We start from the raw sequence: 15112 nt of genomic DNA, 5'->3' as shown, positions 1-15112 counted from the left end.
AATAGACCTGTAACTGCATAATTCAATGATAGATATCCTATCTCATTTAACTTTTCTTTTGAAAGCAGCCATGATCTACACTAGTGCTTTTTTAAAATCAGTATTGAAGTGCCCTGATAGCTCTTCAATAGTTTAATTTATCTAAATACAAAATGCATGATGGTAGGGGTATGCAGAGTGTGTCTGCTCCTCCCCAAAATTCGGAGCAGAGCTGTTATGAGGCAATTCCCCACCCTGATTTTTGGGGCAGCTCTGTCTCCTCACATTGTCAGATTACCCAGCAGGAAACCACTCTGTTTTCGGAGATCTGCCCTATTATCGTCAATGGAAATTAGCAAAAGGGTTTCCATCTCTGTCATTTTTAAAGATAAAGAGAAGAAACTTGGCACCCCGGTAGCTCTTAATTAGGGCTTTAGCCATGCTATGTTGGATGCAGATCCCATAACATGAATAGATAGTGCACTAGCCCCGTCCATATCAGACTCTGGGAAAACAATGGCATCCAAGTCAGCACAAATATGAGTGATTTTATCTGAAAAGTATCCTGCAAATTGTTCACAGCAGGCCTCTGAGGATTCAGATTGTTATGTTTCAAGGCCTATACCTAGGAGGCCTTTAACCGTGCTCTTGTATTTGAAAAGACCAAAGAGCTATCCCACGTTCTCTTATATTCAGTAAATGAACATTTTCCTGTTTGGTGGCTGTTCTCATCAACTCCCTTCTTTACGATGTGTGCATATTAGATTATATGGTAGAACAGTTCACTTAATTATATGAATATTTAAATTGCTATCTTCAGTGATCACAGATACTGCTCACCCTCCCATCAAGCATGGCATAATAATAATAATAATAATAATAATAATAATAATAATAATAATAATAATTCTTACCCGCCTCTCCCTCCGAATGGAGGCAGGGAACAACATAGAACACAAAAACACTATACAATACAGAAAACTGATTAAAATGCAATAAATAAATAAATAAATAAAACAAAACATATAAAACCAATACATAGTTACAGCCACACTTCTTAAAATTTGACTGAGTAGGCCTGTCCAAAGATATCAGTCTTTATAGAGTTTTTATATTCAGAAAGACTGTTGAGTTGGCGAATCTCTCCCGGCAGGCCATTCCACAGTTTGGGAGTGGCAGAAGAGAAGGTCCTCTGGGTAACAGTTGTCAATCTAGTTTTAGCTGGCTGAAGTAAATTCTTCCAAAAGGACTTGAGCGTGTGGGTGGATTGTATGGGAGAAGGCAATCCTGCAGGTAGCCTAGACCCAAACCATGTAGAGCTTTGAAGGTAATAACCAACACTTTATACTTCGCCTGGAAACTGATTGGCAGCCAGTGGAGTGATTTTAAAATTTGTGTACTATGGTCAGTGTCAGTGTCCAATCTGGCTGCCATATTCTGAACTAGTTGAAGTTTCTGAACTAGGCACAAAGGTAGCCCTATGTAGAGCGCATTGCAGAAGTCAAACCCTGAAGTTACTAGTTCATGCACTACCGTCTTTAGGACTTCCAACTCTAGGGAGGGGCTCAGTTGGCATATCAGCTGAAGCTGATAGTAGGCACTCCTGGCTGTTGCATCTATCTGAGTTGTCATTTGGAGCGACGGATCCAGGAGCACCCCCAAGCTGCGAACACAGTCTTTCAGGGGGAGTGTAACCCCATCCAGAACTGGTTGACACACCTCCAAAACCAGGTTGTGGCCTTTGACAGTAAGCACCTCCATCTTGTCTGGATTCAGCTTCAGTTTGTTTTTCCTCATCCAGCCCATTACCGCCTCCAAGCATGCATTCAGAGGAGACACACTATCCTTAGCTGACACTGTTGTTGAAGTTATAGAGAAGTATATTTGGGTGTCATCAGCGTACTGATAGCATTCCGCCCCATGCCTCCGGATGATCTCTCCCAGCGGTTTCATGTAGATGTTAAACAGCATTGAGGATAGGATGGCACATTGTGGTATACCATACAACAGCTATCCCCAAGCATCACCATCTGCAACCTCCCCGAGAGATTGAAACACAGTGCCCCCGATTCCCAAACCTCCCAGGCATTCCAGAAGAACACCATGGTCGATGGTATCAAAAGCTGCTGAGGCTTTAAGCCACTTGCATGTCAACTGCACCTAAAATTACGTTCACCATCATTTCATGTTTTGTTTTCTGGCAGGATGGCACATATGGGTTGGATTGTGCAGAACGCTGTGACTGCAGCCATGCAGATGGCTGTCACCCAACTACTGGCTACTGCCGCTGCCTCCCAGGATGGTCAGGTAAATTTGAAATCAATAGGGCAACAAGAGAGTAACATCCAAAGTATGATAGGGCATAAATACTTCAGTAAATAAATATGATCTAGGCCAGCTTATGAAGTATTCACAGAATAACAAATATTCCCTAACTGTAATCAGTATAAGGCAAAATTATACGTGATGTTAGTCATGAGTTTAAACAAGTGTGCTTAACCTGGCCTATTTTATTTTGAGAAAGCTGGAAAGCAACCACAGGGCAGGGGGATGGGGCGGTAATGCAGAACACACTCTTGATCTGGATTGGGGCCACACAGCAGTTTTCTGTTTAAGGGCTTCTTTAAATGAGCAATTTATAGCATGCTTGTGACTGGCTACTCATGGATGTTCATGGGTTAGCTGCTTTTTCTCCAAAATAAAAGTGACCAGTTTAAGCATGCTTGTTAAATACAAGTCTAATGCCATGTGTAGTTTGACCCTGAAAGTTAGAGTGGCATAGGCCAGTCTAATGGGATTCACATCTGGGAGATATCAGTTGGCCCCACTGAAGTAGTTATGGGCCTTTAAATGTTACACAAGCACCATGGCATAAATCCACAGAAGAGTTCTTCCCACTGCACTAGTGTAATGTCTTAAGGGCACCCATGAAATGCAGAAAATTGCTCCAGATGCTTCAAAATAGGTGATAGACAAGAATATTTGTCTATACCTGTTAATAGGAAGGCTATTGCATTTTTGCTGCATTCTGCATTAGCTGAAGTTTCTGAAGTCCAAAACAGTAAGGATGTGTTGCTGGACTACATCCTCAATGTTTATGTCTTGAAGATTGGGACACATGTCTTGCCTAGAAGTTCTAACTACATGCTTTGTTGTGTTCTGAAAGTCCTGCTGTATTGCATTTTGGTAGACTTATCCCTGGTGTTAATTAGCAAGCTAGAAGGGTATGGCAACTAGGCAAGAAATGAAAGAAATATTCTTGCTTAGACAGTTACTGTGCTCTCCCAGTGTTCTAGTTCCCTTATTCTCCAATTTCCAGCCATTTTTAGCAATTTTTCTGAATTGCATTTCTTGGTTCACAATCCTAACTATGCATATCTGAAGTTTAAATCGATGAGTTCAAAAAGACCCCCATATAAATGGGTAGGGTAAGTTGGATGCACCACTACAGTTTGACCACATAACACAAAGTTCTGTCTTGCTAGAATTATATATCTTGATTCTCAAGCCTGAGTATCAAGAGTATTTATCAAATACCAAAGCAGCAGTTTCTGCAGCTGAAACTCTCCCCACGGCCTGAGTTCGATCCCAGTGGAAGCTGGTTTCAGGCAGCCGGCTCGGGTCGACTCAGCCTTCCATCCTCCCAAGGTTGGTAAAATGAATACCCAGTTAGCTGGGGGGAAGGTAATAATGGCCGGGGAAGGCAACGGCCACCCTGCTATAAGGCCTGCCAAGAAAACGTCAGCGAAAGCTGGCGTCCCTCCAAGAGTCAGTAATGACTCAGTGCTTGCACGAGAGGTTCTTTTCCTTTCCCCATGAACATGCCCACTAAAACTTCACTGATTGGCGCTATTAAGAGGATATACTATTATTGTAGCTGCAAAATTAATCTTTTCAATTGTTCTTTCATATACATATACATTTATGAGCTCTTTTTAAACATATGATGCCAGTTATTAGTCATATTAATTAATCTGAATGCTGCATTGCATTCATTCATCCACATTTGTTTCGGGTTTTTTGCTTTTCTAATTTTCTAAATATGCTTGCCACAATTACCCAAATAATTCTGTACTCTAAATATCCTCACAAAATGGCAAATCTGTGATCCAACTATTTTAAAGCCTGTCGTTAAATATTATCTTGTTTCATAGTTCACATTCACAAATACCAGTGGGTACATTATAGCTGAAAATAGTACCACTTGACTGTGGGTGGGGATTTTTTCAGAAATCAATACCAGAAAGCTATATTGTTTGTGTCATGTAGTTTGTCTAGACATCACTGCCATGTTTCTACTTTTTAAATACTGGATTCAAATAGGCTTAGATATTATTTGTTTATTTAGAATATATACGTATGTTGTCAGAGTTGCTATATATATGAAGTCAAAAAGACATTCTTAGCCTAATCCCAACTGACACTGTTGGTAATAGACTTTGAGGGCCAAACTAAATGTTCTCATAATCATGCATAGTGTAGCTATGGCAGGATCTACACCCCTGCTTTATAAAGGTATTGAACTGCACTGACCAGTGTTGCGTTCCATGACACATTCCATATACCATTTTCAAACCACTTTCAAAGTGTTTTATCCTGCTTGGCGTAGATCTGGCCTTAGTATGTGTGATAGCTTTTTGTACACCTGTATAAGCATGCAGGGCTCTGATTCAGATCAGGACCATAGTGCTTTTAAAAAAAGCAGTGCGCAGGGGAAGCCTCCATCTCCATTGAATAATATTTAAAGCCAGTAGAATATAGTATTACAATTTAATCAGTACGGGACAGATATTTTCTTTTCTTATTCCTGAAAATTTTATTGTTCCTCCTGGGTCTTTTGCAGGAAGCTTACCAGATCTACTTTATTTATTATCCTCACTTATACTCAGTCCATCTCCCACAACCATACTCCCCATTATATGGAAAAAAATTAAAGTTAGGCACTGAGTCTGTACTTGACAGTTATAGCCAATCCTGGGTCTCTTTTTAGTACCAATATGATGCATGTGGTTCAGTGTGGGTGTCTTATCTACACTTTATATTTTTAGGTGTTCCTTTTAAAAACTCTTTGGGAATTGGCAGTTACCTTTGGAAATTGGTGAGAGCAGTGATATTTGGAAAGCATAGAATTCCCAACAACACTAGCATATAACAGCTCCGGTCTGTCTTCTGTTTCCTCTGCCTCTTTCCAGCAAGGACCAGCAGTCTCAAGGCATGATCTAAAGGCATATGCAGCCTCCCTGCTGAAACTAAGCAGATGTGGCTCTGCTCTGTGTCTGGATGGGAGACCGCACCACTGCTCTAAGTTTTACATGATGGAAAAAAGGCAGGATATAAATGTACTAAATATAAATAATTAATCCTGTTTGTGGTGTGTCAGGATGCGGCTCTTTTTCAGTAATTACAGATGAACACTTGGTTATTCTAATAACCAAATGTTATGATCAGATCACTTCTTAGTGAAGATAATGTTTTTAGTGACTATTCCCCTCTGCAGTGCTGGTGGAACCCACCAATAGGGTTTGATAGAATCTGAATGGAGTTTGTGAGATTTTTCAGGGACCTTTCAGTCGGTTTGATAGGTGCTCCTGTCAAAGTTCTATTCATTCCGTGGGTGCAGAGATAATTCGGGTGTTCTTTCAATTGCTCCCAAGCAACCTCTCCCACTGAACAGATCCCATCCAGCTCTGTGGATTACCAAGGAGTTACCAAAGCTTGGATGTAAGTGGTGGAAAACGTGGTGTGAATCCATAGAATCATAGAATCATAGAATAGCAGAGTTGGAAGGGGCCTACAAGGCCATTGAGTCCAACCCCCTGCTCAATGCAGGAATCCACCCTAAAGCATCCAACCAAAAGTAAGAGTTTATTTTTATGTTTCCCTCATTGTAGCCTGATAATCTAATTCCTACACCACATAGGCATTCACTAAAGCAATAAGGATTTATGAGAATTGGGTTTATGTACTCAATTAACAGTTTCATCTCTTCTCAAAACAGCCATGTTAATGTTGTGCTTGGAAGTATGCCTCCAAGATCAGAAGATCTGGGCTCTCTTTGACAAGGGTTTTCCATTAAACCGTTATGAAAAACACAGATCTTCATAAAATGATGTGAAGTATTTTACAGGTCATAGCACATTATTTCTTTGCTGTGCTGTGACATTTTGTGTAAAATGTCAGGGCTTACTGATAACTTCCGTGCAGTTGCAAAAGCACTTAAAAACTTACGTTAGGTCTCCAGTTATGGTACTACCAGTGTACTTTGAAGCATTATCATCATCATAATATAGCATGCTGCAATACTGGATTATGGATTAACCCTGCCTATTTTATAAGATTTCAGTTGCACTGAAGTATCCGTAACTTTATATTTGTCAATGGTGAAAATGTTTTTGTTTAATTGTAGAAGAAATGCAGCACATTTATGCAATTCTGATTGAGATATCAGATAAAAGGCACCTGACTCTGAAATAGATACCAAACAGCAAGCCGCTGAACACTACCCCCTAGCTAACCTCCCCACACTGTTACATGCAAGTAGCCCAACCTTTTTACGTATTACTTTTGACTAAGTACAACATGCACTCCCTCTAAAACATTGCTCTTCAGTTAATCACAAAATGTTCTGTTGAAGTTCAATCTCTGACATAAGAAATATGGAAGAATGTATTTTGTATTCCTTTTCTTCGTAGCTGCCAACAATGCAATAGTAAAAATGTGAAGCAGATGTAAGGAAATTGCACATTGGCATTAATACAACCTCTGAAAATATACTTGATATAAACTGGGAAACAAATGTTCCTCTGACAAAAGCAAAACAAACATGATATATGTGTGTTTATATATTGCTTCTGGTTAACAAAAACTTTCCATCATTCATCTTTCACTACATATATTTAGGCCCTTCCCCACAACCCATTCCATGACATACCTATAATACTTCCATTGAATTTTTCTTTCTATCCCCTCTCTCTCTGATATTACTATCAGGAAGAACAACAGAGTCCTGTAGTACCTTAAGGGCTAAGAGAAAATTCTTCTAATCCTTGGGCCATAGGATTAATTGGAAAAATGCCATCCTGCCATGCCTGGCATAGCCTGGGCGTGGGTGGGCTGTTGCGGGTGGGGACAAGAGGAGACGCTAGAACCAGCCATAGGCTGGGAAGCAGGCTGGGTCACGTGGCTGGGAGGGGATGAGAGGAAAGTAAACAGCTGTTTTCCCTCCCGGTTACCTCTTTCGTTGCGCGGCTCCATCCCTCCCACCCTGTAGGCAGTATGGACTTGCTGGTCGCCATTAGGGGGTCGAGTAGGAATTTTTGCTCTTGTCCTAATTTAGCCAAGAGTTTTTTCACCTGCTCCATACCGTAGGACAGCTTGGGAATATTAAATAGGTTGATTTGGTTCACATTTATATTTATTTATTTATTTATTTATTTATTACATTTTTATACCGCCCAATAGCCGAAGCTCTCTGGGCGGTTCACAAAAATTAAAACCACAGTAAAACACCCAACAGTTTAAAACACAATTACGAAATACAGTATAAAAAGCGCAACCAGGATAAAACCACATAGCAAAGTTGATATAGGATTAAAATACAGAGTTAAAACAGTAAAATTTAAATTTAAGTTAAAATTAAGTGTTAAAATACTGAGTGAATAAAAAGGTCTTCAGCTGGCGACGAAAGCAGTACAGTGTAGGCGCCAAGCGGACCTCTCTGGGGAGCTCGTTCCACAACCGGGGTGCCACAGTGGAGAAAGCCCTCTGAGGCCGACCCTCCTCTCTCACTCAGAGGCTAGGCGGCCGGTGCTGGAGTGACACCGGAAGGTCTCCCTACCCCATAAAGGGAAGCCCGTGGGATGGCGAAGTCCCAGGCGCCAACCCACAGGTGGTGAATGGCTCCCCCAAATGAGGAACAGGCCTGTCAAGAGGCCTGAGTGATGATGCCCTTTTAGGATAGGAATTTCCCTTTGCAGATCACTTAATAAAATATGGCCCAGTTTAAATCCAATACTTGGTGTCGTCTCTTTATTTCTTGCCTCCACTCACCGCAAAATCCTTTTAGTTCTTAAACGCATCTCTGAATTTGGAGGTTTTCCCCCCCTCTGATTTCCTTATAGAAACTTTCATGGTGAGTGCATCTATGAGGCAGTGGGGGCAGGGATAAAGGCATATTAGAGGTAAGGCACATGATGGGGAGGGAGTAGCTGTGGATCCAAAGGATCACATCCTACTTAGCTCCCAATTATGGCTCCAACATGGAGAGGAATTTAGACCAGTTCTGAGGCTGGTCTAAATGGCAATGAATGGGATTTCCCCCTTAGAGTTAAAGAAAAAACCCATTGAGCTTTTATATTGTATTTTATACTATGGTTTTATACTGTTGTTTTATACTTTGAATGTTTTTAATTTTTGTGAACCACCCAGAGAGCTCCGGCTATTGGGCAGTATAGAAATGTAATAAATAAATAAATAAATAAATAAATAAATAAATAAATAAAAGTGTGTGTGTGTGTGGGGGGGAGGGAATGCCCTGCCACTGCCATTCCTTCTGCCCTGCTGGCAAGAGCCCAGCCAGGCTTTGGATAGTTCTGAGACTCTAAAAGCTTCATCCAACGAGCGTTTTACTGCATGCTCATTACTAGGCACTCGCAAATTACTCACATGATGTCGTCTGCCTCTCATGCGTCTTCCGCTCCTTCTGGCCATTATTGCGCTGCAAAAAAACCCTCATTAAGTCTGGTTGCTGCTCTCTCCTACCGGACTGAATGGGGCTAATTACTTCCTGTTTTCAGGAAACGACGTGGGAGCGGCAACAGAAGAAGCGACAGGAGCTGTGCATTTGACTAGATGTGATTGGGCTTTCTGATTGGGGTGTTCCATCATTTGGTCTCTTTGCTTTTAGTATTGCTCTCTAAAGACTCTATTATGACATAAGCTTTCATAGACTAGACTCCGCTTCATCAGATGCATCACTCTTTAAAGTGCCAAAGGATGCAATAGTCTAATATGGCTACTCATGAGTCGGAGCACTATGAAGCTGTTTCTTATGGGCAATAGTAAAAGATTCCTCATCTCACTGAAAATATTAATGGCAGTAACAATAGCCTTTTATTTTCCATGTATAAGTTTGGTAAATAATAGTGCTGTGCTGAAAATTTCTCCCACATATTTTTGACCATTCTCATTCAATTTGATAGAAAGGAAAATGCTTTCAAAAAGAAATTTAAAAGAGAAGAGACGTTGGAGAAATTGTCAGGGTTTGGATCAGGATTCTTGCACTTGCCTTACTTATGAGATGCCTGAGGAGTGTGTGTGTGTGTGTGTGTCCTGTCTTTCGTTGTACAATCATCTCTCTCTGACAGCCTGTAGCCTCCTTGGCTTCCCACACTTCCTGCCCAGGGGAAGACATCATGAATTTATTCCTCCCATAGGGCCTTTTCAGATCAGGAAGTAAAGGCAGGCTGGAAGACTGTAGAGCACTTGAGGCATGTATAATAGAAAGAAAAACACAGACAGTACCCTCAGCAACCTCACAGTTATTAGGTAAAGTCAAAAATACCACCAACACACATTCAAAATAAATTATAAAATGCCCTGACAATGAGGCAGAAAAATGAAAGCCTCTTTCATGGGGGAAGAAAACCTCCAGGAAATTGGAGGTCAGATTTTGGTACAGCATTAGTTTCAGCTCTTCTCTGGAGCTGGACACACATCTGCCCATTCCCTCACCTGTACAGGCTTTCAGGCTTTTGCCAGCACCTGCATTGGAGACAAGATATATCCACAATCACCCCTCAGAAATGCAACATTTGGAAGGCCCTGAGGAAAGGGCTGAACCCTAAAGAATGACAACTAGAGCTGAGCCAAAATTTCTCAGGATACATTTTTTTCTCAGAAAGGTCCTGAGATTTTTCTTTTCTTACCACCTAGAAATAAAAGGACACTTTGCAGAATTTTCTTCACCATTATTTTTTTGTGTGATAGCTGTGTTTCCTTTCCCAGCCCCTGCCATGCCTTGGAATGATACTAGGTAGATGGAGCATTGTGGAGGATGCAAAATGGGGGCCAGCTTGCCAGCACAGTTGACGCTGTTGCCACTTGCAGTGGCAGTGCAGAAAAACCAATAACCTTTAGGAAAAAGAGAGAGAAAAACTGTTCTACAATCCTTGCCAATGGTGACATTACCTGTGAGAAATTATTGGAGAATTTCTCCTCACCCTGGACAAATCTGGTGAAATTGTCCCCTCCCCTCTGCAATTTCTCTACCCACAATTAGGGTGGACAATTTCAAGAGATCACTTGTGCACAGCTCTAGTAAATAATCAGATAGGATGTTCTCTGTGTTGTATTTGCTTGATGTGAAGAGGATCCTCCTACTTTATTGTGCTTTCGTTATATGAGACATTATAATTTTTGTCTTTTTCTCCTTTATCAATTAATATGCATGCCAGGAGTTGTGAGTAAGGACAGCTTACTGGAACTACAGCAGCAATTGTAAGGTGCAGATTTGGGTCAGTGCTGGATGGTTTCTCCCTTTGGGTCAGTACTAAGGCTATATCTTACGTGCCTCTGCTGTAACGCAGTACGTCATTACATCAGATTGTTAACATATGGGATATTTTAGTATATATAACACTAGCTGATATGCCTGGTGTAGCTTGGGTCTGTGAATAATGTTTATACAATTTATTTGATATATAATAAATTTCTTTGCAACTTATTCATCTTTAGGTTGGTTGTTTTTTTTTATTTTGGTTGAGTTAGTAAATTGTTTTGTTAGAATAAATGGATAATTGTGTTAATAAGAACTGTATTTTGAATTAGAGCTTCGTGATAAACCACATTTTTTGTTTTACCTGAAAAGCCTACACCTCCCATCATGGCTTGGCTGGAACAGCCGTCTAAACTTCAAAAACAATCAAGACACACAACACCCTTTCTACCAGCTAAAAAAGATGCAAACCTAAAAATATGTTTTCAAAATATACCCACATTACCCAGATATCTGAATAACATATAGTAGGGAAGTGGATCCACCATCTTAAAGTAGCAGGCTGGTGCTAGGCCTGTGTTAACCTTTAAACAAATTAAATGTCATGTCTAACCCTATTGCCCCTGTTTTGGGAGAAGGTGTTTCAGGTAATCAATGAGAATCATATTCAGAACTAGAAGAGGCAGCGCCAGACACCAGCCAGCCTGTACCAGTGGGGGAGGAAGCTCTCATGGGTGATACCCCAGCTGGGAGTCAGCCCTCTCCAGAACTTATCTTCTCAAGGCCAAATCCTACACACTCAGTGAGAAGTGAGCTTTCTTCTGGAGGAGAGCGTCCCGACAAGCTAGCTGATGTTAGGGTCCGCCGGAAGCTAAAACACATGAAGCGGAAGGAAGGCGTGAGAAAGTCGGTCTGACTAGGATTGCACCAGAATTTGCCTCTGCACCAGGCTCTCTGAAGTTATGGGTATTTAGGAAGAGCTTTCCTATTCTTCTTGAGCGAACAATTGTCTTGTTTAGTTTGCATAGTTTTGCCTAGGGGAAAGTTTCTAAGTGATTAGACTCTCTTCAGGTAGAAGAGACATTTGTTGCTTAATAAAAGCTTTGTGTATTACTTAGCAAGCCTTGTCATTTGCCTCCCATCAAAAGCAGGAGTTTTCTGAGAAACACATCATTAAATTCATTTTCCCCCTCTCATACCCTCATGACAACCCTGCAAGGTAGGCTTGTCCTAGGCCTATGAGGTAACTTTAAAACAAATTAAATTAGTTCTCTCTCTCTCTCTCCACCCCCTCAATGCCTGGCCAGGGCCGTCTTGATGCTGTTGTCATGATTTTCCTTGTCCCCACAGAAAACAAAAACTACAACTCCCAGCATGCCTTTTGCCCAGAGCTGCAACCTCCTTCCCTTTTGCTCCCGACGGGCCCTAGTAACTGAGGCAGCCAAGCCAGGTGCTCTCCTTTCAGGCACAGGATGGCGAGCTATTATATTTATTTATTTATTTACCACCAACAATGTACTTGGAGCTACTGCCAGATGATGGCTGTCACAGCCTGATAACTCTTCCCTCCCACCCAAGGCTATTGAAACAGAAGAGTGAATGGAGGAATGACTGACAGCTAAGGCTAGAATGAAATGGTGGGCGCAGTTAGTGGCAGTTGGGGAAAGTCAGTTAGTGGGGGCCAAGTTAGGACTAAGAGATAGTGATGCCAGTACTACCCCTCCCAGCATGCCTTTGGAGGCCCTCAGGTGCCCATGTCCTTTGAGAGTCACTTTTCTCCTTTGGTGGCTGATGATGCTCCTTGACAGGGCATCGAGGAGTAGCATCGCCAAGGAGGGAGGTAAGCAGCTGTCAGTGGACACGCACAACTCTGGCCAAGTCCTGCTGGGACTCCCTCAGCCCACTCTTCTCATCAGGAGCCTGTACTGAAGGGCCTGTACTGGGCCGGGCACTTGTCCCCCTTTATCAAACCTGTTTCTGGGCATGCACAGAGTGCTTCCCTTTCCTCCTTCCCTCCCTCCCTCTTAAGGGTGAAGGCTGTGCATGAGCTTCCCTCAGTTTCTGAGAAAACTGATATCAGGATGGGGGGCCTTTGAGCATGTCCAGAGTTTGGCCCCTCAAAGACATGCTGTAGTATCTAGTTATGATTTTAAAACCACACATGGCAGGTGGGAGGAGCCACACAAATGGATGCAGCCCATTTATGTGGGTTGTTTCCTTTTATGTGGAATTGGGTTGACTCATTTTAGAAATCACAATGACTGCCAAACGCCAGTAAGCCTGCCCTCCTACCCAAAGCATGCTGGGAGTTCCGCCCAAGACATGGGAACTGTAGGCATAAACCTAGGTTTTTTTAAATTAAATTCTTAATAAAATTTTAAATACTTAAATTTTAAATACTTAAAAACCCCAAATTCATGTTTTTAGATTTTTTCTGATCAATGTACACAAAGACCTGCCTGGGTGAACAGCATTAAGGCAGTACCATATGTGGAAGTGGGTAAACATTTTGGGACATACATGAGACACACATACTTTCATCTTTATAGGTAGAGATTATAACAGCATAGATGATACCACCCAAGGGATTATTTACTTCATTCCTATAATTAGAGATGCTGCAAGAATGCTAATTTAGATGTGAAGCTCTTGGCATAGTTCTTTGAGCATTAAATGCATGAGGATTTCTTCAGAGCTGCTTAGCTGAAGTTTATCATGACCATTTAGCTATTGCCTAGCAACTTCTAAAGGCCATCAAAGAGTTCTTTGTCCATTCTCCTGGCAAAAACATTTCCTTACCAATCTGCTTACCAAGAATAAAATTAATGTAAAAACTTATTAATAATTCTTTTGTTTCATAAGAAACATTTTAAATGTTCAAAGTTTACATGCAGATACATTATTCATATTGTAGCTAAAATTGTTTTTAAATCCTTGCATACAAATTACCCACACAGTATTGTTGTCTTTAGGCTTAAACCATTCACCAAATGAAAGCTATTCGCTGACATTGGTTATTCAAAATCTGAACATGTACAAGTCTGCTCCTATTGCAAATTCTTTTAGAAATGTTATGCTCTACAAATATTACTCAATTGTATTTCCTATATGTGTAAAAACATAAACTCATTTGAAAGCAATCACTTTTGCTATACATGTGCATACGAATGCACAATGGTCATGTTTGGAAGTGATGGTGGTGTCTGGTGACAATTCATGAGTTAATTAAACCATGAATTGCAGGGATACACACTGCATGTGAGCATTTTTTGGGGGGTTATTTCCATGATGTCCAAACCTGGACACTTGGAGTTGTTTATGGATTAAACAATCCCAAATTAACCGAAGAACAAACCAGGGATTAACATGGGGTTATTTAACCCGCAAACAAGTGCCTGGGTTTGTGGGTCACAGAAACAACCTAGAAATGCAGCATTCATTTTCCAGGAAACTGGAAAAGGCTCATGCATGTCACATATTCCCACATTTCCTGGGTTAATTAACCCACAAATTGCCACTGGATGCTGCTGTTACATCTGAATAGGGGCAGTTTCTCTCTCATTCTTTTGATCAGATACATAGGCTGTATTTGCATAATTTAGCATTATGACAAGCTACACGCTTCTCCCTTCTCCTCCAGCATGACCATGAGGAGAAGTACAGAACCTTTTGTATCTATTTCTGACTAATTGCAACTTCTTGTGACATCTGATCCCAAAGAAACCGTAGTTAATCTTAATTACAATTTTCTAAAATAAACAAACTTCAAATAGTAGTTTAGGAAGTTGGCCTGTTTTAGTAAACCATAGTTAAGAGAAACTATTATTTAGGGTTTAGACATAACATTAAATTGTGGATAACTGAAACAATCTCCGTCTTACACCTATGCCAGAGAAAGAGCTGGTAGGAGAATCACATGAGCCCATATTTTGCTGGGCCTTGTCTTTGTAATGCTAAAGCATGGTTTAGTGTAAGATGCAAATATAGCCATGGAATGCAATTCCTGCTTAGGGAGCAATCCTATGTCCCCTAGACAGTTTCTGTGGGGACATGGGATTCTTCAGTTTCCTGGCGCTGGGCTCATACAGCCAAGAAACTGGATCCCCCTCCCAGCCAGTGCGGAAATAACTGCACCACTACCTCCCTGGTCACAAAACGGAACACGGGGATGGGGAAAAGGAGGCATTCCCAGAGGTGGGGAGGAGACAGGGGTGGTTGCGTTATGCTGTTTGCTATGGCCACCCTAGTCTCCTTCCGTCCTCTGAGGCACCATTGCGCGATCAGTTAAATTGACTGTCTAGCAGAAATTCAGGGCAGACTGGAGAGCGGAGGTGAAGATTGCCAAGGTGGTCCTCCTGCTTTGCATAGGATTCCCCTCAGCCTCAGAGTGTGGAGGTATACAGGAATCATGTGCCCTTAATTACTCTAAGCATGCAAAAAGTAAAATTTCATGAACGTGTTAATAAAATAGCCATTAAACCATATTCATTTAAAATTCATTAAAATATATCACATTGGGGCCCCAAAACATTTTCAACTCAACACATTTGCTTTAAATTTATTAAGTCTGCTTTCCCATGTGTACATTGGAAAAGTCAGCTAAAAACAATAAAGAGAAATGAAAATCTTTCAAACTAT

General features: G+C 41.2%; 1 protein-coding gene across 1 annotated transcript in view; it reads left to right on the top strand.

Annotated features, from left to right (window-relative positions):
* MEGF10 (multiple EGF like domains 10) overlaps nt 1-15112 on the top strand; it is a 120149-nt gene that overhangs the window by 81924 nt on the left and 23113 nt on the right. The window contains exon 13 of the mRNA XM_063129466.1: nt 2184-2286. Coding sequence (XP_062985536.1) covers nt 2184-2286 — 103 coding nt within the window. The remainder of the gene's footprint in view (nt 1-2183; nt 2287-15112) is intronic.

The sequence above is a fragment of the Elgaria multicarinata genome, chromosome 6 (assembly GCF_023053635.1).
Source record: "Elgaria multicarinata webbii isolate HBS135686 ecotype San Diego chromosome 6, rElgMul1.1.pri, whole genome shotgun sequence".
In the NCBI taxonomy this organism is placed as follows: Eukaryota; Metazoa; Chordata; class Lepidosauria; order Squamata; family Anguidae; genus Elgaria; species Elgaria multicarinata.
The sequence above is the reverse complement of the archived record's forward strand: the minus strand, read 5'-3'. Positions and strand labels throughout refer to the sequence as shown.